The following is a 25,189-nucleotide window of genomic DNA, read 5'->3' on the forward strand; positions in this document are numbered from 1 at the left end:
TTATTATCTTAAATGAATAAACATAAAAAAAATATTGATAAAAGAAACCTAGTGCTTTGAATTACGGATCAATATCATAATAATTGAATAAAAATAATTTTAAAATATATATAATACAAAAATAGCAAATATATGTGATGATTTGAAATAATCAATTAACTTATAGCACGAAAACTATCAAATTGTTATATTTAAAATAATTATAAAACATTTAAATATATAGACATGAAAATTAATACCCGCACGATTGTGCGGGTCCAAATCTAGTGTAACACTTAAACAAGTGGTCTCAAGCACATTTTATTCAAGTCACAAACATCTCAACTAGTCTTGTAGAAACCCTTCCAAATCAGGCAAATTGGGCTGAGAGCTCTAAATTGAACAAATTGACAGTATATAATATATTGTAGTAAATAGAAGAAACTTATAAAGCCATGTTTAATTCTCAAGATTAGCACATGCTAGGAAATATACATTGCTACTAACTCCTTAAATTAAAAATAAAGATTGAATATTGTGAACTGAAATAAATGCATGTTCGATTTTTTTACTTTAACTTGTTGTGTGCTACGGATTCTAATATCGTGAAAAAGTGGTGTAGTGCTCTTTATTTAGGAATGTCCAAGCATAAAACTTGTGGCATGAAAAAAAAAAATTCCTGAAGAAATTTTATGGGAAAGAAAAGATCATTCTCGGAATAAAACCTCAGTATTAATTACATTCCAGTAGCATTGTACCATGGAATATGCTTCTCTCCAAGATTGTATTTAAATACAAACATTGAATTTTTCAGGTTACAATTGTGGAGAATGATATGTATCAAAGGTGAAAATGCATTACAGGGCAAGATCTCTATTGGCAGGAAAACATTACTTGACCTTTTCATCTCTTTATGCATTGTTTTGTAGTGAGTTCTCTGCCAAAGGAGATTTGCCCGGTAATTCTTCTGCGCTAATAAATCAACTAATTATATGTGATCAACCGATCAAACTCAGCACAGAAGTAAATTCTATTTTTCTTTGTTTCTGTGTAGCATTGGTTTACGTTCATCCGGGTGTGGAGATATCTATTCCTCTTTGTATGAATATAGAAGGTGAGACACATTTTAACAAGAAAAAACTTCAATTGAAGTTATTTTATTTCCTTGTTTTCATCCATTTTCTTAGTGGCTGTCTTCTTGCTCTTCACACATTGGATATGCTTTATGCTCAAGCCAAGGTCAGTACGGAGAAACATTGCCTTCATCACCAACAGTTACTCATTACCTTATTTAATACTTCCTCTACTCGTAAAAGATAAATATTTAAATTAAAGGTTTTTTGATGAAGTTTTTAATACAATTTTATAAGTTAATAATGGTGAATTGTAAAATTTCAAAACATTAATTGTATTTTTTAAAATACTATTGGTTTAAAATTGTGAAAATAGGTAGTTTGGAAATAATACGTTTATTATCAAAATTTATCATGTTTTGTTAATATGGGTAAGGACACATAAACATACATCTTTTAGAAAAGAGTAATATATTTTTGCTATAAGTTATGCATTATACAGAAATGCTAACAAGAGCAAAACCATGTATTACTTAATACCCACTCTAGAATATAAAGCCCATTACGAGAATAAATATGAACAAATGTAGGGAAGAATGCCCAAAGGCAGCGGCTCGCTTAAATGAGAAAAGTGAAACGTCCATCGTTGACGAGGAGACCCTCACCGAAAACCATACTTGCAAAACCTTTTTTTAACACACCATACTTGCAAAAACCTAATATAATTTTCAATTAAGTGGAAGGTTCTGTAAAACAAAGCTAACAGATATTTTCTCTCTAAGAAAGTTAATTTACTTTAAACACTTTTAACAAAAGGGAATTAGTTCTGCTCAAGTCGTAAACATTGCCACCAACCAAGCTTCAGCAGCATCATAAACTATACTTACTAATCTATAGGATTACTTTTGAGTATAAAATCATTTGCTATTAGTGTACAATGTTCCCTTAGTATTTTTTGTGTTTATTTTATTAAAACAATGAGAAATTGTATTTATCTTTAAAACCATGTTTACAATAAATCCATATAGTTGTAAGCACGTAAAACTAAAGGCGGAAAGTTTTGCAAAATTTCATCGGATTGCAAACCATAGCACGAGACCATGCTCATATCTATTGTCTTAACATGCTTCAAAGAGATTAAAGCCTGTTGCGTACATTCTTGTCTATGATTCAGTGATGTATTGGGAGGTTGAAGGAATATCTCCATGTCGCCTTCTGTTGCGTATTTTTGTGTATTTAAACTCACTCTATCAAACTAAGAGATCCCTAGAACAGTATAGCTTCCATTATGACATACATGATTAATGTAGCATGAATCATATATGTACATTAGATTAATCTTGCATTTGCAGAATAAATAAGTTTAGGAGCAATGAAAATACTTATGGTAATCTAGAAATATTGGTTGGAAAAAAGTACAAGAGGATAACAAATATCTAGAAATATTGAAATCATAAAAATAATTCATGACATGTTGTACAAGAACCACGGCGAGGTTTTAGGAAAATTCAGAGTCTAAGAGATGCCAAACAATTAATCCCATTTCTTAAAAATATAATATTCCATGAGATAAGCCACCAATAAGATATTTTAATGCAGTCAACCTATAACATATATAAATATAGGTTGCCAAATCGTGGCTATATAATTGTTGAATTCATTTATATTGTAGCCGCATTGCTTCACGCATCAATACATTTCAATTTCTTGAAATAATCAGCAACTTTCCTTGTCAAAACTTATGAGATAGTTGGTATATTTTATGTTTAGCTAAAAATATCTAAACTTAGCATATTGTTTCTTGGTCAATCATGGATCTCTTAGTGGCACTTTCTATTAATTTGTGTGTGTGTTTAATTAGTTAATTACATATAACTTCTACAATAATTATAAAATTATCATGTTTTTAAGATCTGTGAATTGAATGGATTCTAGCAAGTTGTAGATATATGGCAAATCGACAATAGGGGCTGCGTTTGTTTTTCAAAATGGACAAAATGATGAAGATGACGGCAATAAGAAGCCAAGTCAACACGCGAAATGTTCATACCACTTGTTTTTTTCATTGTTGATATGAATAAACTATTTATCTGAAAAGAATCTTGTAACTATATAGGTATTTTTTGTCCAGTAAGGCGAACAACGCATCACAATACTAAAAGGGGATAATCTCCAATTCTATATGTCCACGTCAGCATAAATAATTCTCCAATCAGAACATTTCGTTTTCGGGCTGGGCTTAAATTTTTTTCTGAATTGACTTATGTGTGTGGGTTTCTTTTGATTTGGGATTGGGCTTTTAGATCATCTAATAATTAGACCTAGGTCTACGACGCGGAGCTGAAGTCGCGTGTCTCTTCTCGCCTCCTCTACCACTTCGTCTTCTCTCTTCTCCTCTGCCACTTCGGCTTCTCCCCGTAAACCATTTCGACTGAGTTTTAATCGATCCATCAATACTCCTTCTTTATGGTTTCGTTTCAGCTCTTTTTTTCCTCCTTCTTTATATACTGCTTTCATTCCTGTTTGCAAATCAAAACCCTAAAATCGCTCAAACCTCGATCCATGGCGATGAAACCAAATGGGAAGTCAATTGTCTCCTCCGATTACGATGACAAAGTCATGTTCTTCAAAGATGTGTCACTGGGTCACCACGAATCTCAGTTGCGATTTCGGCTTATCCATTTCTGGGAGGCTTGGAACCCAATAAAAAAGACGCTTATTGGGTTGGAGATGCTGCTCATCGACGAACAAGTACCTAGATATATAGATCTTCCCGATTATTTACTTAGAGACGTTCCTTGCTTACTTATTTAGGTTGTGTTTATGTTTTTCTTTGCAGGGAACAATTATTCAAGGATTCATCTCCCCAGGACGTATTGAAAAATATTTGCCTGAGATGAAGCGAGGGTCTGTCTACAAACTCAACAACTTCTATGGATCCATAAACAAGTCGGTGTTCCGGGTTTGTGATCATACCGCGACCGTGTCGTTCTCATGGAATTCAGAACTGTCGGTTCTTCTAGACTGTCAGACTCCTTTTGATGAAGACAGTTTCCGGTTCCATTCTTATGAAGAATTTCAATCCAGCTGTTATCTCAAAGGAGACCTCTATGGTAATCTCTGCATGGCTTGATGATTAGACTTAGTATGTAGGCTTTCTTGATGAATGAAGTTAACGATTTGAGAATTTTGGTTTGACTTAGTCGTACTCTGGAGTCAGTCTTGAAATAATCTCTCCATTGCTTGATGATTAGATGTCGTATTTAGGCTTTCTTGATGAACGAAGTAAACGTTTGAGAGTTTTGGTTTGACTTAGTCGTACTCTGAAGTCAGTCTTGAAATAATCACATTTCTTGGTTTGACTTAGTTGTTCTCTTAAGTCAGTCTTGAAAGAATAAAATTTTGATGAATGTAATTCATTTGTTCGGTTTGTAGCGTTAGGTATCAGAACTTGCTACTCTCAGCTCTTGAATATTATTGATTTGTTGAGTACTTTAAACTATTTATTTTATTATTTTTACTTACACTCTTCATGAACAATGGTATAGATGTTGTTGGCCACATGAAGTTGGTTAATGGCCAGAGTATCATTGAGGCCTGTGTTCTTGACGAAGTGGAGATAGAAAAGGCGAGGCGTGTTCTGATTCATGTCCAATCACATGAGTAGGTTTTCATAATTTCTTAAACACTACGTCTCTCTACTCTTCTTAAACACTCAGAATCGTTTTTTTACAGTGGACCTGTGATGAAGGTTTACTTTTGGGATCAGGCCGCAAGAGACTTCTGCAAAAAGTTTAATTCGTACGAAAAAACACCCACCGTGTTACTGGTCACGACCGTTAACGCACAGACTCTCGGAGGTACGGATTTCTATCTTTAATATAGGTTTATTACAGTTAAGTATCTGCAGTTTGTGTTCTTTAATGGATTTTTCTTGATACAATAGGTACTCTTGCCCTCACCTCAATGTCCTCCTCGCGTGTATTTATGGACTACGATGTCCAACCTACTATAGATTACTTCGGCTGGTAAATATTAATCTGTTTTGCATTTGCTCTTTATCTAAATGAAGTACTCTTTATCGCGTTACATCATTGCAGTGGCTGACTGATTAATAATTTCTACTCTGTCTCAGGTTGGGCTCTAATCCAGCTATTGCTGAGCAGGTTAATGCAGAGGTGGTAACTAAACGTGAGGCAATGACTATAGGGGAAATATTCTCCTACATCAAGCAGGAATTTGCAAAGGTAAAACTCAATCTATATATGTCTAATCAGTAAGCAAAGCTTATCCGCTTATACACTCTCGCAGGATGCTTTTTTTGAGTGCACGGCTACAATCGATGACGTCGTCCATGGCTCTACTTGGTACTACATTGCGTGCAGTGGGTGCCATACTAAGGTTACCAAAGGCCCTACTTCGATGATTTGTACAAACAGCAAGTGTGGGAAGGTTAACGTGGCCAGAGTTGCACAGTAAGTACTCTCGACTGGATATTCAATTGTGGTTTATTGGTATTATCTTCTGATTCTTTCATAACATGTACCGTTCAAAGATATCAGTTAATGACAACAGTGACCAAGCTTCCTTTGTACTACTTGGTGATGCTGGTCGTGAGTTGACTGGGAAGCCCGCATCAGAATTAGTTAGAAACTATTTTGAGGTAAATTTTCATCCAACAATGTTCTCTAAAGTATTGACCTGATGCTGTTGTACTTGAATGTCAGGCTAACGGAAACCAAGAATGTAACCATGAGGCGCCTGTCCCGGAAGCTTTGATCAGCACCATCGGCCAAAGACACAAATTTTGTGTCAAAGTGACAGAGCACAACCTATCTGGCAAGACCCGGTCTCTTACTGTGACCAAGATCCTCCCTCTAGATGCTCCAGCAGCCACAATATCCTCGGAGGAAGACCACACTACTGCAACTTCGGAGAAAACATTCAAAAGCCGTCTTGGTTCTGCAGAGGGGAGTAAGAGGACTTGTGACAGTGATGAGATAGAGGAAGCTAAACGCTTTAAGCGTGGGAACTAGAGCTTCCGTACGTCTACTAAAACTTGCATGGTTCATTGCAGATCAAGTATTTGTTTCCAGTTTTTAATTGGCTCATGACTTCCTTTCAGTTAAACTTTTCAGAGTTTTATATCTTTGCAACATGTTTTTAATTTTGGATGATTGCGAGTTGCTAAACATGTGTTATTCACTATTACTCTGCTTTTAGGATCACTCTACTTAGCTAAATATTTAGAAATCTATGATTATTACGATGGTATAGTTTGAGGAACATATATGACAGGTAAAACTTACATCCGCAAAGTGTAAATCAATTTTGTCAATGCATGAATTCAAAAGATTGCCTTATTTTCATATGCGTGATGGACAAGTAAGTAACGTAGAAAGATATTTTAATTAACGCTTCTGTTTTTGATATTCAGAGAATCTAATTCAATAAATAGGCAATATTCCTACTAATGCGTTTATGGTAAGAGTATCATTGAGGCTTCCGTTTTTCTTTCAAGATTTACATGTTCACTTTCAAGTTGTGTTTCTAAGAGTATCATAGAACCCCAACGGAAGAAACACAACTCTCTGTTTCCCATTTCCCATCTCTATCAATATTGAAACCACCATAGGAACTGCATACCAAGCTCTAACCAACCCAATACAACGAAAGACTGCGAAACTGTAAGGAATTCTATTACAAGCCAACAAAATACAAATCATAATCCAGCTCTGAAACTAACAATCGCGTTTCTCTTAGGTTTGAGGTACAAGAAGAATGGAGAACCCACCTCAACCACTCCCTTTGGAAACTGCAGGTACAAGAATACTTTTCTGTAGAAAGTAATGTTTTTTTAATGGAGTTGAAAATAGTTCATATAGTATAAGTAACGATACTTAACTCCATCGACACAACACTTATAATACAAACGGCTGTCACCAGTTTTTGTTTTTAAGCATCAAATTTATCAACGTTGATTGGCTTGACAGATTTTTTTTGAAAAAAATTAATGTGTTCAAGATTGTTAAAAAACTGTAAAGAGTTTTGGAGAATCTGGGGAGTATCTGTAAATGGTTCTACTAAAACCATATAAAACATGCAAATATTTTTAAAATTCAAAACTCATATATGGTCTTACTAAGCTAATAAAATGGAATTCAATTATATTGTAGTATAATTACATGATCATGCTTATTGTAAACATAGAAACATTTTTGGACAACATGAACTTATATAATCTAATACGAATTATAAAATAGTGTTTAAAAAGGTTTTGAGTTATAACAAAAATTTAAGAAGTTAATGTAAAATCTAACATACGATCAATGCAAATTATATGATTTGGCTAATCCAAATAAATTGGCTGATCTAAATTATTAGTTCCAAAATTATGTATCTAAATTATTAGTTCCAAAATTATGTATCTAACTAAGATACAAATTCAAAAACATATAAGACATTTTTTATATACAATTACCTAGGCAATTTAGACTTTATAAATAAATAAATAAAAAATACAGTTACTATCAAGATTTGAATTTTGGTCACCCCAATTTATAAAATAACTTGGTTCGGATTAGGTGATTTCTTCATAAAACAAATGCCCTAAGAATTTGCAAATTAATTATATTAACATCTACCAACCTATTCAAGACTTTTTTTTTGGACAAAAAAAATTAAACAACTTCCTAAATTTTATTCATCCAGAAACTTCTATCGGGATCACACATAAAAGAAAGAGCGCCCACTCGGATCACGCAACAAACCCAAAGGTGTGTCATTACTCTGAAGATATATTATTTTCTACTCCACAAACATATTATTTTAAATTATGAATGTATTTTGTAGTCAATCAGATATGTGATCCACCCACGTTCAAACCCAAATATTATGATTGTAAGTTTAAATGGATTATAACAATATATTCTTCATCAGTACCTATTGATTAGCTAATTGAGTTATGTAATTTAATCATATAGGTGGCTGTGACAACTGTGACCTTTATGGTATAACCTCTTTTCAGGCTAAAAACATTATTGTTCCTCAATGTCTTATGCTTATATTCTCTTAAATGGATCGCTTACAATTTAACCAGTGAGCCACAAAAATGCACGAGGGATGAGAAAAGCCATCTTGCTATCCAAACGAACGTCATCCTTGCCACAAGGTAACTATCTCTGTCAACCATAAAACACTTAAGAAACGATTACATAAACTTATACGTCTCATCTGCATATGCTATACGCATAGGTCTACATGCTCCACGAGAATCCCATGGCATACACCCAACAAAAACTGCGAAGAAAGGTACATACTTTAAACTAATATTTTAAATCAGTGTCGAGAATGAGCATGATAATTTAGAAGCCAATTCCAATAAATGTTAGCTAATTCAGATGATAAATTTTGGTTGCCAATAACCTTCAATGCGGATTTTTAAAATCATAAAAGAATTTTTACTTTATGAGTTTTTCAAAATTAGTTGTTCTGTGGCCATATAAATTATACGTGCTTCTGGTCCTACATATTAGAGGCCATAAAATTTATACTATAGTTCTTACCAAATATTAAACGGTTTTAACTATAAAATATTATACACACTATGTCTTAACAAATTAAACACGTTTAACCACAGATAAATGCTCCACATCTAAAGCCGAAGATAACCCCATCGTAGAATGCACAAAATGTGGTGCATTAATGTGGACTTCGGAGAGCACTGGGAAAGACTCCAGAACAGGTGAACCAACATTCACAATTTCCTGTAACCATGGCCAAATAAAGCTTCCACCGATCAAGCAACCGCCAGCCCTGTTAGAAGAACTTCTTCAGTCTAGATGGTTTTAAGATATCATCCAAGTCTATAATTCTGTACTGGCTTTCACCTCCATTGGTATGAAAATGGATTATAGTGTGGTGCATGCTCCCGGACCTTATACTATACGGATCCAAGGTCAAACCCACCATAGAATTGGCTCGCTTATACCACGACAACGCCGTCCCCCCGAATATCTCCAACTTTATATATTTGATACTGGCAACAAAGTCAGGAACCGTTTAAACGCGATGGGCCAAACCTCAACAGAAGGTAATCTTGATGAGACAACCTTAGTGCACCTCATCGAGATGATTGACGAGAATAACTGTTTAGCTAAGCTTTTCCGACGGGCACGTGACTACTACGAAGGCAGCGGGCAAGAGTTTAATATTAGGTTGCTCTCAGATAAATGGAATGGTAAAGAATACGATCTTCCGAGTATGAGTGAGGTCGCAGGCCTTATCGTAGGGGATATGTCATCAACAATTGGAGTACGAGATATAGTGGTCCAATTCCAATCTGACACTTTGCAGCAGAAACGTGACGATCACCCTCTATACATGAGCCTCCAATATCCTCTTCTCTTTCCATATGGTGAGTATGGATTTCACCCCGAGATCCCATTACATCTTGAGACGGGCACATCGAGAACAAGGCAATTCCTAACCATACGCCAGTACTACGCTGCTCAGATACAGACACGTCTTAACCAGGGGATGACATTGGTTAAAGGGAGTCGTCTCCTCCATCAATATGTTGTGGACGTTTTTACGGCAATCGAAGAAGATCGGCTAAGATGGGCGAGGAATAATCAATATGTTTTGAGAGCCGAGCTCTACAGTAATGTACTCGATGTTGTTAGCAAGGGCGACACCGATGCTAAAATTATTGGTCAAAGGTTCATACTGCAGCCAAGTTTCACCGGCGGACCTTGATACTTAGTTGAGAAATACCATGATGCGATGGCTATCTGCAGAGAATATGGCAATCCAGATTTGTTTATCACAATGACGGCCAATCCTAACTGGATAGAGATTAAAGAACATCTTGAGAGATATGGTGGAGACTCCCCCAATGATAGACCAGACATTGAATGTCAGGTCTGTAAGATGAATTTAGATCAGCTACTAAAGGCTTTCAAAAAAGGAACTTTCTTCAAGCCATACACAGCAGCTCTCCACAGAATGGAGTTCAAAAAAAGATGCCTCCCTCATGCACATATATTATTGTGGTTTGGAAACTCTTCCAGAACACCAAGTTCAGAAGAAGTAGATGAGATTATTTCAGCCAAGCTCTCAAACAAAGAAGAAGACTCATAAGCTTATAATTTAGTGACAAAACACATGATCCATGGTCCATGTGGTGTCATTAATCCGAAGTCACCGTGTATGAAAAATAACCTGTGCAAAAAAAAGTATCATCGGTCGTATAATGGCAGTACTTCGATTGACAAATCAGGGTATGTATTATATCGTCGCCGCCGTAATGAAAATGAGTCTGTGGTTAAAAATGGGTCAATCGTAAACAACACGTTTGTTGTACCTCATAACATTAAGCTCCTAAAGAAGTACGAGGCTCATATTAATGTGGAATGGTGTAATCGTACAAGTGCAGTGAAGTACTTATTCAAGTACATAACCAAGGGTGTTGACAGAGCATCCGCAGTTATTGAAAAAGGAAATACGGCAACTACCTCTGACACAGTGGCTTCTGGTGAACCAAAGGAAAAAGTGATTAAGCAACGGAATGAGATCCAAGACTACATCGATGCTCGGTATTTATCAGCTTGTGAGTCTATGTGGCGGACTTTCACATTCCACATACACAAAAGAAAGCCGTCAGTTGAGAAGCTTATCATTCACTTAGAAGGCGAACATACCATCACAATTAAAGCAACTGATAACCTCGGCCGTGTAATCCGCAAACCAGGTATTGAGAAGACAACGTTTACTGAATGCATGGTATTATGCAGAAGGTCATCATTTGCACGGACATTAACTTATGTGCAAATACCAGAATATTTCGTATGGAACAACAGTACCAAAGTCTGGTCTGAACGTAAGAAAGGAAAAACCATTGGGCGAATAGTGGTTGTCCATCCATCAGCAGGGGATCGATACTACCTGAGGATCCTCATTAATAAGATTAAGGGCCCTAGAAGTTATGACGAGCTGAAAACGTTCAACGACGTGAAATACCCCGACTTCAAATCAGTTTGCCACGCAAGAGGCTATTTGGACGATGATGTTGAATGGCTCGAGAGTATGTCGGAGGGTGCTAGAACAGCCACCCCATACCAACTCCGTGATATGTTTGTCACATTCCTAAACAATTGCTTCGTTGCAAGCCCTAAAGGACTATGGGAGCACTCATGGAAATCAATGAGCGAGGACATACTTCACAAGACACAAAGGATCTTAGGCCACACAAATCTAGAACTGGATGATGAGACCCTTGAGCAATACACGTTAATCAAAGTGGAAAAGTTGATCGCGCATGTAGGACCGCTCATTAAATGATATTAAAGAGATGCCAAAGATTAAACATGTTTTGCTAAAAGAATTGGGGAACAGTTTTTGGAACCAAGAAATTGATTACGATGTTGCCGATGAAACACTCAGACATGACAGTCATTACAACTTACTTAATCCGAGCAGCGTGCGATTTACGAATCAGTCTTAGACTCTGTTGATAAAAGGATGGAAAACTATTCTTTGTATATGGCGCAGGGGGCACAGGAAAAACATTCATATATCAAACCATTATATCTAGACTTCGCTCGAGAAAACAAATCGTTCTCCCGGTTGCTTCTTCAGGAATAGCCGCATTGCTACTACCAAATGGAAGAACGGCTCATTCTCGCTTTAATATTCCTTTGAAGCTCGACGAAGATAAGCTCTGCAACATCAAACTAGGTACGATGCTGGCTGAACTCATCGAGAAAACGGACCTCATAATCTGGGATGAGGCACCTATGACGCACAATCACGCCTTTGAAGCACTGGACAAAACTTTGAAGGACATAATGTCTATGAAAAATCCACCCGCAAAGAATCAAACTTTTGGCGGAAAAACAGTTTTGCTAGGTGGTGATTTTAGACAGATCCTACCAGTAATTCCACAAGGTAGTAGAGCTGATACTGTCTTAGCTTTGATAAGTCATTCATATCTATGGAACAGCTGCCACAAGTTCCCTTTGAAGACAAATATGCGAGTCAACGAGGACGAGATAGAGTTCTCTGATTGGCTTCTCAAGGTCGGTGAAGGTCAAACAGAATCAGGACAAGAAGATGAGGATGATGGCTACCACGACCAAATGATAATCGTCGACAACTCATTGGTCCCAGAGATTAAGGATGACTCATTAAAAGAAGTTGTCGATGCTGCGTATGGTGATGTCAACAAGATAGAGGCCTCCCAAAGTTCATGCACCGATAAAGCTATACTAACCCCCCGAAATGATACAGTCGATGAAATTAATGCGTATACAATCTCCAAAACCGGCGGGGAATCAAAAGACAACTACAGTTACGATAGCTTTGAGGTTTCGGAAACTCAATCTAACCAAAATGATACATTATACGCCATTGAGTATCTCAACTCCATGGAGTTTGCAGGATTGCCTTCTCATAAACTCACTCTCAAAGTTGGAGCCCCGATTATGCTTCTGTGGAACATAAACAAAACAAAAGAATTATGTAATGGTACCCGTATGATCCTATAGGCGAAAGAGTGCTTAAGGCAGATATATTTACTGGCTCCCACATTGGAAAAGAAGTTTTGATCCCAAGAATTGTCCTCTTGCATGGGGATACAAAGCTATCGTTCACTTTACGTCGACGACAATTCCCTATCAGATTGTGTTATGCAATGACAATCAACAAAATCCAGGGACAAAGCTTAAAAGAGGTTATCCTATATCTTCCTAGACCGGTTTTCGCACATGGTCAACTGTACGTGGCCCTCTCACGTGTAACAAGAAAGAGTGCTTAAGGCAGATATAATTACTGGCTCACACATTGGAAATGAAGTTTTGATCCCAAGAATAGTCCTCTTGCATGGGGATACAAAACTACCGTTCACTTTACGTCGACGACAATTCCCTATCAGATTGTGTTATGCAATGACAATCAACAAAATCCAGGGACAAAGCTTAAAAGAGGTTATCCTATATCTTCCTAGACCGGTTTTCGCACATGGTCAACTGTACGTGGCCCTCTCACGTGTAACAAGCAAAGCAGGACTAAAAATCATCAAAGGCGAAGACTCACACAAACAAAAAGTGAAGAACATAGTCTACAAAGAAATCTTCAACCGCCTTCACTCCCATGAGAGTAAGTAAAATTGAAAACTCAGAATCTCATGGAAGGTTTCTAAAGTGGTTATCTAGCTAATAATTCACATTTATCTGCTATGCAGTATTCGAGGTACCACCAGAAATGAATCAGAATTAAAACTTCTTCCCTGATGATGGATACCTCACTACTTCCAAGTACGTCTCCCTGCTCTATTAACTAATTAATTGATTCCTAATACTAAGCTATGTTCACTGATTTATTTCAAAATAAATTTCAGGCTCTCCAACACGAGAATATCCATCACATCTATCATCATATTCGTCAAAAAGTCCACCATCTTATTTATGATTTTCGCTTCTTTGTTTTAAGACGTTAACATCTGCTCTTAATAATGATAATGACTATTTTGCTTCTAAACATAATTTATAACAAACTTAAATTTTCAAGAGATTTAGGTTATTATTTTTGTATGATTTTGTGGGTTGTGTTTTTGTTTTATATTTGCAAGAGTTGAGGTTATACAGAGAATACATAAAACTGATCGACGGTACTTTGGACAACCAAAAAAGTTTGACATATCAAACAAATAACAGCTTAAACATCATCACTTACGCGTTTTGGATTAAAATAGTATAAAATAACTCCAAATTATCGAAGATTATCACCTAAAATAATTAAGTTTAAAAGCATTTTAATCTTCTTCCCAATAACCAACGGTACAAGCTTACCGTTCTTCCATACATAATCAATATCAATGAGACAACAATTATTACACAAATTCAAGAAAACATTCCACCAATTCTTTCATACATATTCCGTCCCCGGCACTACCCCCAGTTGATCAGCTTAGCAAGTGCAACCAACTTCCTCCCAGGTAAAAAAAAAAAAAAACCTATCTCACATACCAATAAATTCTCTATTTTTGTAACTTGAAAAAATTGTTCCCACAGATGTTGTTGGCCGAATATGCCTCATCCAAGGAAGTGATATATATATAACCACAACACAAATTCAAAGATCATCATTGGATTGCATTTAGACATGTACTAACATATCTACATCAGGGAGTTAAACCACATATCTACCAGAAAAAACCAAATCGTAATCGTCACAAGTATCATTCCACGGCTACATGAAGGTAATCAGCTAAACATATAGTTTATGTCAAACTAAATACTTATAAATATTTCACATTTACATGGAAACTATCACTCACAACTACACAAGTTTATGACAACGACATCGATATCATACAACGCTTCCAAAATAGGAATAAATGGCGAACCTAAGCCTGGTGGCATAACTCCACATGGGATCAAACAACAAGACAACAAACGAGACCAGTCAACTGTTTTAATATTTACATTACTGCTTCCTACGTCAATGAAACCATTGTTTCAGTAAATACCAATAGCCATCGATAATACTTTTTCTTTTCTTATTACATTCAATAATTATTTTAATCCTAACACTGTTTTACAATTATCATAATTTAGATAAAAAATATATTAATCTAATATGATATTCTACTTTAAAAATTTCATACAAAATTACTCTGATCAAAGTGACTAATGGAGTGCAAAAAATACCACATATGAGGATCTTGCTTTAATGGTATAGATATCTTTTACAAATGGAGTGGAAAAAGTACCACATATTTATATAACCAAATCTGATTCAACCTAAATTATGTTACTATGATTTATTAATTCCTTAATCGCTTACGGAGAATAATTTTAATAAGTTGACTCCGAAATAACAGCTCTCTGAATACAGTTGTTTTATATAAAATTTTGGTAAGTTTTTCATTTTATAATATAAACTATGTACAGCAGAAACTCTATAAATTAATACTCTTTAAATTAATACTTTATAAATTAATAAACTTCACCGGTCCCAACTTAGGCCGGTTTAAATTTGACACGAACCGATAAAATAATAAGATAATATTTTTTAGAAACTTTTATGTAAATATATGGTTCCATCAGAATTATAAATTGGTAATTTATATATATACATATTTTATATAAGTAGAACCTATTATTAAATTATTTGTTTTATATTCACAAAGGAATTATCTTTATATTTTCCTATCACTTAAAATATTTTTGATGAGATCTACTAATATTAGATCTAAAACCACATTTTATGTTCTATGCAATATATACTATATATACCAAATAATATAATAAAATTAAGATAAATGTCTAATCTCAAAAAATAACAATTAATGTCTATACACTAAATCAAATATTTTCCCTATTTTATAATAAATATATATTGAAGCAAGGAATCTAAATAAGAAAACTTTTATAAATTAATATCTTTATAAATTAATAAAATTTCAAAGTCTCAACGTTAATAATTTATAGAGGTCGTACTGTAATATAAAAAAACTTAATTTTTAATGTAAATTAAGATCTTACTAACTCTGATAGTAATAAATACTTAGCTATTTTTTTGAAATGCAGAAGCCTCGTCTGGAATAACGAATAAAAGGAAACGAGGATGTCCGCTCGGATCACGAACGAAATCGAAAGGTGTGTCTTCGTTATAAGTTATACACTATTTCAAACTAATATGTTGTATTGGATATTACTCTAATTATGATTATTTCCCAGTTCATCTAATAAACGATCGACCAACATTCAAACCGAAGTTCTTTGACTGTAAGTTTATATGGATTATGATAACATACTTTTATGAATAAAAATTCATAAAACTAATTTGGTTTCGAATTTAAACAAACAGGTGGTTGTGATAACTGCGACTCTTATGGTACGAAACATTACTCTGGTATTTATATCTTACATTATATCCTCTTAGGGACCTAAAATCTGTGGCAATTCTACTTTATATAAATTATTAATCTAAATTTTAATTTACTACTAATTTCAAGTGTACTACTGCAGGAAAACTACAGTTCTCTTCGTCGCTAGCTACGAGATTTTTCTTTGACTCCTCAATCAAACAAATCAAACACTTCAAAAGACGGTACAAGTCAACCAAATGATGAACTCAAGGTGAACATAAACTACCCATCGGACTAATACCATAGAGATGAATCAAAGCTATAGAGATACAAAAAATTCTCCAAACATCTTTCTATTTTTAATTCCTGTCTTAATAACTTTTTATATTACATCTTCAAATAATTCTTCCGCAAGATTCTATCCTCTCAATTAATTCACAAACTGGACAAAACCTGTGTACAACATATAACAAAATCTTAACTAAAATAAACAATAAAATTTGATTTTTTCATAGATTATCACCTAGAATTATAGTATTTAAAATAGTAAATGATCTATTTATTAAAACTGCTTAAATACAAAAAAAAAATACACAATAAATTCAAGTTCAAATAAAATATTTTTTATAGTAATTCAATTTAATAATACTCTTTACATACACATTATAATATACAAATATCTGTTTTCCTAATTCTAAAACATATTATGGACATGGGCTGACCCATTTTCAAATCACAGCAATGTAAACTATAATAATCCAACACTCAGCTAAATCTCGGGCCAGGCCCAATTTAATTTTATATGAAAACGGTCCAACTGTCAACGATTTCAATAGGAAAGTTGAGTGCTTCAATTGGAAAGTCGGGAAACCTTCGTCTTCCATCTCTCGACTGCGATCTCATCAAACCTCACCGCCATGACAGAACCGAGACACTCCTCTACTCATCAATCAAGACGTCGGCGGTTTAGTGAGATCGGATCCTCATTCGGAGAAAGCTATCAGTACCGGCCTTGAATCCCGTTCAAATCGTTCGATGAGCGCCTCCAACTAAGCCGACAGTTATTCTCAAGTACGTCTCCAGCCATCAGAGGTTCTTCTCGCCGTTATCATAATCCCGAAGCCGCTATAGGGTACCTCTATCTTTCTCTCTGAGGCTTTACGCTTCAGGGTTCTTTAGATCCTAAGGACCCTTCTTTAGATAATGCGTTTAGGGTTATCGATAGCATAGGATGGTCTTACAATGTGATGCATATGCATCCGTTCTGCCCCAGGGTTGTGAGAGAGTTTATCTCAAACAAACCCTTCAATGATGAAGGTGCTCTCATTCGGGGACATGTGTTCCAATTTACCCCCTCTGTGATCAATCAATTGATGATGACACCATCTGTTAATCACTCTTTTGGGTGGAGAGAAGTTGTTCTGAAGCAAGCCATCTCACACCTCACCGGAGGCCAATGCTCCGGATGGACGGGATTCAGTCTCAACTCTCTACTTACTCCTTTCCAAGTTCTATACCGCGTTTGTGAACTGAATTGGCTTCCAGGTTCTGACACTGACTCAATGATGAAAAACCGACTCCGTCTTCTCTATGCTGTAGCCAAACGCAAGCCAATTGACTTTGGTCATCTTGTGTATGACCAAGTGATCGAGGTGACCCGCAAAACAGACTAGACACAAACCTGATTTTCCCAAACCTCATCTACCAACTCTTGATGCTTCAGAAGGAGGTTCCTTTGCTACCAGGAGATGAAGAACCTATAGGAAGAGGTCTCCCTATCTATGGGTTTGCAGATGACACAACTGGAGCAAGAGGACGTCGAAGGCTGTATTAGCTAAGCAGCCAGAAGATTTTTTGTTAGGTCCATCACTCCTTTCACGAATGTGACCAAATATGATCTTTTTGAAAAGTCACATCACTCTGAATCCTCTAACAAACTGTTGTAGTGTAAAAGACAGTAATATTTTGGTATGGTATTATAAGTATGGAATCAGTTATGTAGGCAAAATATTTCTTTAACTGCTTGGGTATATAGTAGCTGTTGTAGTTGCTTACAAGTGCTTGACAAATTAGGATAATTATAAGATTTCAACATATTCTGACCATGATCTAAGAAGAGATGATGCGTCTCTGTTTTTAATAGAAGCGATGTGTTGTGGAAAGAGGAGATATACAGCTATCAAAGACGCAGACGACATGGGAACTGGAGTATTTGACAAATCCCTTTCTTGCTTTGGTTGTGGACTCGGATGGTTTTGTGAGTAGTTTATGTACTCTCTTTTTATTCCGTTTTCTAATCGGTCTAAGACCAATGCTGATTTTTTATTATCTTTGATGATCAACAGCTTTCTTCTGGAGTTTGTCTTCCCACCTGTGTGGTACTATGCTACGTTTCTTTATTTCGGGAAGTATTACCGCAGAGATCCTAGAGAAAGGGCTGGCCTTGCTGCTTCCCCAATCACTGAAGTTACTTCTTATATGAAAATTATGGTATAGACGTAGATACTATATAGTCTGAAGTAGAGGACTGAAGATGTAAAATTAACGCAGGCAATGAAATTCTCTCTTATGTTGCACCTATTTGCTTTCCTATGGTTTTAATATTTTTTGAGATCAATATTATAGAAGTTCAAGCTGTCACAGAGGAGGTCGATAGACTTTTGGATAAGGTGTATTTATTAAGAGATGCAATCTTTTTTGTTTGTTTTTGTACGAAAAGGGGAATGAAGGATTGTGTTTAAGTTGATTTTGTTTTGCAAAAATTAGGTTCGTGCTTGCTATGTTTCTGTGAATGGAGGGATGAAAGTTGAGGTGCATGAGTCTGACATGACTGCAAAGCTTTTCATGAGTATGTTGCTCAGTTTTGATGGCATCGAACCAGAAGGGAAAACATATATAAATAGTAACATCAATTTTTGTAATTTATATACATTGACATCATTTATTATAATTGATGTTCATATTTTTTGGTTTCCTATGGTTTATTAACCGGCCAAGCTGATTTTTTAAAAGAAGTATACAGCTATCAATTTTTATTTCATAAGTTGTAAACATATTTTATAATATCGAAGAACATTTGGTATAACATAAAAACTGCTTAGAATACAAAAAAATGAAATATGCAAATTAATACAAATTCCAGCAGAATAATTTAGTACCACTTACCAAAATAATATAATAACAGTTGAATCAATAACTTCAGCCGCAACCATCCTTTTTAAAAGAGATGCATTACTCTGTACATATAAAAAGAGTTGCAATACAATCTCACCAGAAAAAAACCCACTCAATACTAAAAAACCCAAGTTTTATTATACGAAAAAATCTGGGCGTAGCCCGGAAAAATCCTCTAGTTTATTTAATGATAAAGCAGTTTAAAAGTATAAAAAAACAGTTGTCCAAAAAAAAGCAGTTTAAAATTCTCGATTGTATATTGTCTCTCCATGGGAACATCTATATATCTATCTATATATATAAAAAATGTTTGCTTCTCTCACATGACGTCACGTCATAAAGTCGTTGATTGTGAGTGCGACACATGTCTTCTTTGCCTTAAACTCATTATTTCATTAACTTTTGATGTGGACTGCTGCGTTTCATAATTGTTTACAGTTTAGTGGGCTTTTTGTTCACACCTTGATATTGCCCAAATACAAAGAGATAGCCACTATAATGAAAACATATGTAAAGACTGAAACTTTGGAAACGAGAAGGAAAAGAAGGAGCGTACCGTGAGTTTCTGGATGCTACTGACTTCTCCTTGGTTGGAGGCGATATCAACGGTGACGGTTCATTTCGCCGCCACCTCCGGTAACTCAATAACATTCAAGAGTTTAAAATTATTGGCGATGGGTTTTGCAGAGTATGAAGAGGCAGAGGGACGAGGATGATGAGCAACAACACTGAAGAGGTTAAAAAAGAAAATCAAGCTAATTAATAAAAACATTCCACAGTTTAAGCAGTGGCGAGTAAATCAGATCGGTTTCTCAATTCCGCTATGACTCGATCAAAAGAGAAATATAGTTTTTTTTTGTCTAAAGAAATATAGATATTATCAAAGCAAAGATTTCTCCGAAAGAATCATAAGAAGATAATGGAAGTAATCAAAGGTTTTTATTTCATTTTTTAATTAGTTATTGAGAATTAACATGAATGGAAGTGCCATACACGCGCAGAGACATGAGTGTTGGTGAGATATGAGATACAGATTTTACTTAAAAGGAAAATAGACAGGAAGCAATGCGTTCAATTTCCATTGGATCTTTTCTTTTGAGCCTTTTGTTTCAAAGAAAAACGACATAACATAACCGGATTTACTTCGGTTTAGTTTAGATTCGATTCAGCTTAAATGCATGCATGATTTTAAGCTACACAAGTTTCATTCAATAAATAAATCAACGGAAAATTTTATTGTAAGAAATTGAGTTAATTGAAATTCATAAGACAAAAAAGAATAAATAATTAAAAATAACTTTATAATTTTATAGTTATCTAGCTACTTATATTTATATAATATTTATATATCAAAATAACATAAATATAAGATTATAATTATTATTTAAATAAAAAACTCGGGCGTAGCCCGGGCCGACCATAGTATTATAAAATAATAACGTTAAAATGTTTATCTCTACTTGATTTTTCCTTCGATTATTTTTACTTTTTCAATCTTACCAACAATATTCATTTGTGTCTAATATATTATCATGAATGATTATATAATTTATAACTAGAACTTAATAGCCGTCAATTTTATACTTTCTAAATTGCAACATAAGTTATTTATTTCAGCTCACGTGTATTTTATATATTCAGATGATGCATTCTAAATTCAATATTCCACCAGGACATACAAGAAAAGATTCACCCTACCATGGCTCTACCGAAAGCGGCATGAATCCAAACACGAAAGAATCCACTATACTGCGGTTTAGTCATAAGTATATACTTGTGAAAAAAATCGCTGATGGCACATCTCAATAGTCTCCTAACCTGGTTTAAGAAAAAAAGTCGCACAATAAGTTTTCTATAAGTCTCTCAAGTGAAAGAAAAAAAATCTAGGAGAGAGAAAAGAGGAAGAAAGACTCGGCCTCCTGAAAATGTAATATCTTCAATCTAGATAACCACCAAAATAACAGACTGGAGAATCGAAGACGAGGTAACTCAGTCATAAATCCACTAACTTCCTAATAAGTAGATTAACTTAGATGTTGCTTGATTTAAGCATCTAATTTTTTTAGGAGAACAGAGAAAGTATATAGAAGGAGAAATCAGAGTCTTGGAAGTTGTTCGAGAATAAAATGGACCCTGAGGATGACGTACCTCCCAACCTAAATTTGGAGCTCCATGTCTCTTGCAGGGGGTAAATTTCATCAAGTTCATTTCCTTTTGTAGATTGTAACCATATCTGATTTTTTTAACTGGTTAATTATGCTATTAAACGATGAGAAATATTATATATATAGACGATTTTATAGCCGGCAATTATATCACTTTATGAGAATACATGTCTGACTGAAGATCTTTTGCAACTTTTTTCTCCAAAATCTGCATAAGTTGTATTTTCTTGGGTTTGAACCCCAAATTTTTGAATGTATAAGTATTAATGAACATTTTAATTAAACCACTGGACTAATGAACTTTCACACCATATCTAATTTTAGAAATTAAAAAAGTGAGTGATAAATGAAAACATAATGAATACAGTTACTTTAATGTATTTTGAGTATAGTTTTACTTTATATTTTATTTTAGAATGAGTTCTATTACTTTGAATTAGTGTTTATGATGAAAAATGAAGTGCAGTTAAAGATACTCTACCTTAAACAAAAAATCAAGAAGAATGACAAAACTGGCTAGTGAAAATTTTGGTGTGTGATACTTCTTCTCGGAGGAGGAGAGATTTTTCCTTATTAAAAAACAATCATTTACAACGGATTAGATGATCAGTCCATATATTCCATTTTATTGTCTCTAATTGAGATCAGCGCAAAGAAAGGGTAAACTTTGATCAGTAAACGATAATCATCACACATAAATAAGATTATCTATATGATTAGAAATAAGAATTTTAGTTATTAATTCGCAGACATGATTAACTATATATTATATATGCGTTCATCAGCTGATGTTGCTTTTGGTGAAGGAAAAGTTCACAAGAACTTTAATTTTAATATTCTACTCATAGTTTTGGCAGTACTGTACTTTGGAGTGAAACTTATTTAGATTTTTTGGGATTGCCAACACAAAATGCCCAACAAATCCATAAAATTATAATTCATTTGTTCCTTCATTTGTTCCTAAAAGATCCATGTTTTAGAATTTTCACAGTTTTAATAAATCATATTAAAATTTAGCTATAAATGTATAGTTTTTTGTAATTTTATATTTTCTATATTTTCAAACCAATAAAATTTAAAAAAATGCAATTAATATTCTTGAACTTCATAATTTCTCATTATTAGTTGACAAAAATTACATTGGAAATATAAAATATGTATTTTTTTGAAACAAAATTTTTTTCTAGAATATAGATTTTTTAGGAACGGATCGAGTATATAATACAGTTATATATGCAATCTAATGCTCAAAACAATAAATAGATGATCAAAAAGGTCTTGTCGACATTAACATAAAGGTTTTGTCTAGAATTCGATAGCTAAGAAATCAAGATATATAACCAATTCAATTGCGTAAATGTGATGAATAAGATGTACATTATTACGGATTTGACAAGTACATTAAAACCTTTTCTGATTTCATACATGCTACACTAATAAACTTTTTGTGAGTGTAAAAGTTCTTGAAAAGGATAGAAATAGACTTTTAGATCCACTAAAACAAATCTTTTAACCAATGGTTTGATCATATCTGTTCCCATTTCCTTGTTCACACAAACTACACCACCCCATGAATCTAATCATCTTTGAATCATTTAAACACATTGTTAAATAAAAGGTTTGAACAGTGGTGAATAAAGACAAAAACAAAATAAGTGTATACTATTAATACCTAACCCCATCTTCAAACAACTTAATAAATTTGTTATACCATAAAGGAAGGGTGTGATCATATGTAAGCATCGCCTTATAGACAAATAATTATCTATAAACTAACAATTAATCAGGGTCCATCTCTTGAATGATAAGGATATAAAGTATTATTATTGTTTAAAATAACAACTAGTAGAGATTAAATTGACATATGCTCGCACGTCCTCTTTCATACACAACTCCTCTTCGTCTCCACCTTCTCTCCATTTTCTATTCTCTTATCTCTCTCTACTTCTACTCCTCGTCTCCCCTCAGCAACTCAGATCTCTTCCAAAAAGCGATCTAGATCGACGAAATACCTGATTTTTGGTCGATATCATTGATCGACACTTCTTTTCTAGCTCAATCTTTGTAAATATACAACTATATAGTCTTTAGAAAATATAAACATGAAGCGAGGTCTAGATATGGCAAGAAGCTACAATGATCATGAAAGCAGTCAAGAAACCGGACCCGAATCACCAAACTCTCCAACCTTCAACTCAGTCATCTCTTCTCATTCACCTAAGCGAAGGTACATAGAAAAAATTAATATACATCTTTGATTCAAATTATAAAATAATATCATAAAACACTACTTAGTATTAACAAAATTATATTCGTATAAATATATATATATATATATATATATATATATATATTTCGTATATTGATGTACTTGTTAATACATAACAGTAGGAGATCCATGGAGAAGAGAGTAGTGAACGTACCGATGAAAGAAATAGAAGGATCTCGGCACAAAGGAGACACAACTCCACCGTCAGATTCATGGGCCTGGCGTAAGTACGGCCAAAAGCCCATTAAGGGATCTCCTTACCCTAGAGGTTATTACCGTTGTAGTAGCACAAAAGGTTGTCCGGCAAGGAAGCAAGTCGAGAGAAGCAGAGACGATCCAACTATGATTATCATCACTTACACCTCTGAGCACAACCATCCTTGGCCTCTCTCTTCTTCTTCTAGACACGGACCCAAACCAAAACCCGAGCCCAAACCCGAACCTGAACTAGAAGTACCCGAGGAGGTGGAGCTGGAAGAGGCTGGTAATAGTAAGCTTATGGTTATGGGGAGGGAGATCGAAACGACGCCGTCTTGCATCGTCGACGAGTTTGCTTGGTTTAGTGAGATGGAGACTACTTCTTCCACGATTCTTGAGAGTCCCATTTTCTCATCGGAGAAAAAGACGGCTGTCTCGGCGGCGGCGAATGACGTGGGGGTGTTTTTCCCGATGGGTGAGGAGGATGAGTCTTTGTTCGCTGATCTTGGAGAGTTACCGGAGTCTTCGGTGGTGTTTCGCCACCGGAGTAGCGTAGTTGGGTCACAAGTGGAGATCTTTTGACACGTGGTGGTATTTTTATTGTGGCTCACATGGGAAGCGTTGTACGCACGGCGCTACTCCGGTGATCTCCTCTCTAAACTTATTATTAAAAACAAAAACAAAAAAGAGTATGATTCGATTATGTATTTTCCTTTTTTTTTCTTTGCCACTATACTCTTTGAGAATTCTTCTTTTCCTCTATTTAATTTTCTGGATTTAGATTTAATTTACGTGGGTTGAATTACAATGTAGTTGGCTGAATAAAAATGGTTGTCATTTTTATGTGTATGTAACTGGTCAATTTTTATTTTATATTTTCTTTACCAAAAAAAATTATATTTTAATTACACTGGTCAAGACTCAAGAGTAGAACGTTGAGAAATGAAAGCTCACGTGTCATGTCATGGGGAATTATATTTTGCGTGGTTCTGATAAGGAATTTACAAGAAATGGAGTTAATACGATTGTTGCCAAATGTAAATTTGAGAGGTTGAAGATTTCTTAAAGAAACCAATCAAAATGAATGATCTAAAGATTACTTAAAACTATAAAAAGCATCGACACTTTATACATTGTTGGATCCTGAATATCACTTGACGACAAAAAATAGTGATTAATTTGATATCCAGAAACCTCATGCATAGAAGATTAAACAAATATTATTTGTGGAAAACTATCTCGAGAAACAATAACTTAAAGGATTGGTGGTACATGATTTTCATAAACTTTACTCGATGAATAATAGCACAACTAAACAAAGGAATTAATTAGTTGTGATTTGATTCACGTTACTAGGCCTGCCAAACTCTCTGTAATTAATATTATTAAAAGTTTGGGTACATTTATATGTTCAAATTAACAGGAGTTCTGACTTTTAGAGTTTTTTATTAAACAAATT

At 34.6% G+C, this 25,189-nt stretch overlaps 3 protein-coding genes and 1 long non-coding RNA gene across 4 annotated transcripts; all 4 read left to right on the plus strand.

Annotated features, from left to right (window-relative positions):
• The first annotated feature begins 3,614 nt into the window (after positions 1-3,614).
• LOC106330885 lies at positions 3,615-6,088 on the plus strand. The gene is made up of 9 exons (XM_013769280.1): positions 3,615-3,803; positions 3,892-4,165; positions 4,601-4,715; positions 4,788-4,912; positions 4,999-5,080; positions 5,188-5,299; positions 5,364-5,504; positions 5,608-5,715; positions 5,780-6,088. Exons 1-9 carry the CDS (start codon positions 3,615-3,617, stop codon positions 6,086-6,088), a joined length of 1,455 nt encoding a protein of 484 aa, XP_013624734.1.
• Positions 6,089-6,508: 420 nt separating this feature from the next.
• On the plus strand, positions 6,509-17,597 carry LOC106330886. The gene is made up of 8 exons (XM_013769282.1): positions 6,509-6,739; positions 6,816-6,873; positions 8,152-8,223; positions 8,307-8,363; positions 15,644-15,712; positions 15,794-15,841; positions 15,924-15,950; positions 17,104-17,597. The coding sequence occupies exons 2-8, from the start codon at positions 6,834-6,836 to the stop codon at positions 17,595-17,597; spliced, it is 807 nt and encodes a 268-aa protein (XP_013624736.1). The 5' UTR covers positions 6,509-6,739; positions 6,816-6,833.
• LOC106334575 lies at positions 12,923-13,504 on the plus strand. The gene is made up of 3 exons (XR_001268639.1): positions 12,923-13,208; positions 13,294-13,366; positions 13,450-13,504. It is a non-coding gene; the product is annotated as an uncharacterized LOC106334575 (long non-coding RNA).
• A 5,542-nt stretch (positions 17,598-23,139) lies between the features above and the next one.
• Positions 23,140-24,603, plus strand: LOC106332584 (probable WRKY transcription factor 65). The gene is made up of 2 exons (XM_013771058.1): positions 23,140-23,490; positions 23,652-24,603. The coding sequence occupies exons 1-2, from the start codon at positions 23,366-23,368 to the stop codon at positions 24,310-24,312; spliced, it is 786 nt and encodes a 261-aa protein (XP_013626512.1). The 5' UTR covers positions 23,140-23,365; the 3' UTR covers positions 24,313-24,603.
• The last annotated feature ends 586 nt before the right edge of the window (positions 24,604-25,189 follow it).

The sequence above is a fragment of the Brassica oleracea genome, chromosome C3 (genome assembly GCF_000695525.1).
Source record: "Brassica oleracea var. oleracea cultivar TO1000 chromosome C3, BOL, whole genome shotgun sequence".
Classification (NCBI taxonomy): domain Eukaryota; kingdom Viridiplantae; phylum Streptophyta; class Magnoliopsida; order Brassicales; family Brassicaceae; genus Brassica; species Brassica oleracea.

What these genes read in the sequence shown, in the direction of transcription:
- LOC106332584 (XM_013771058.1), top strand. Translation starts at nt 23,366, where the DNA reads ATGAAGCGAGGTCTAGATATGGCAAGAAGCTACAATGATCATGAAAGC. An exon ending in TCTCATTCACCTAAGCGAAG is followed by an intron (nt 23,491 to 23,651) that starts GTACATAGAAAA and finishes AATACATAACAG; the next exon opens with TAGGAGATCCATGGAGAAGA.
- LOC106330886 (XM_013769282.1), top strand. Translation starts at nt 6,834, where the DNA reads ATGGAGAACCCACCTCAACCACTCCCTTTGGAAACTGCAG. An exon ending in CAAACCGAAGTTCTTTGACT is followed by an intron (nt 15,842 to 15,923) that starts GTAAGTTTATAT and finishes TTAAACAAACAG; the next exon opens with GTGGTTGTGATAACTGCGAC. An exon ending in TGATAACTGCGACTCTTATG is followed by an intron (nt 15,951 to 17,103) that starts GTACGAAACATT and finishes AGGGTTCTTTAG; the next exon opens with ATCCTAAGGACCCTTCTTTA.
- LOC106330885 (XM_013769280.1), top strand. Translation starts at nt 3,615, where the DNA reads ATGGCGATGAAACCAAATGGGAAGTCAATTGTCTCCTCCGATTACGAT. An exon ending in TGCTGCTCATCGACGAACAA is followed by an intron (nt 3,804 to 3,891) that starts GTACCTAGATAT and finishes TTTTCTTTGCAG; the next exon opens with GGAACAATTATTCAAGGATT. An exon ending in ACTATAGATTACTTCGGCTG is followed by an intron (nt 5,081 to 5,187) that starts GTAAATATTAAT and finishes ACTCTGTCTCAG; the next exon opens with GTTGGGCTCTAATCCAGCTA.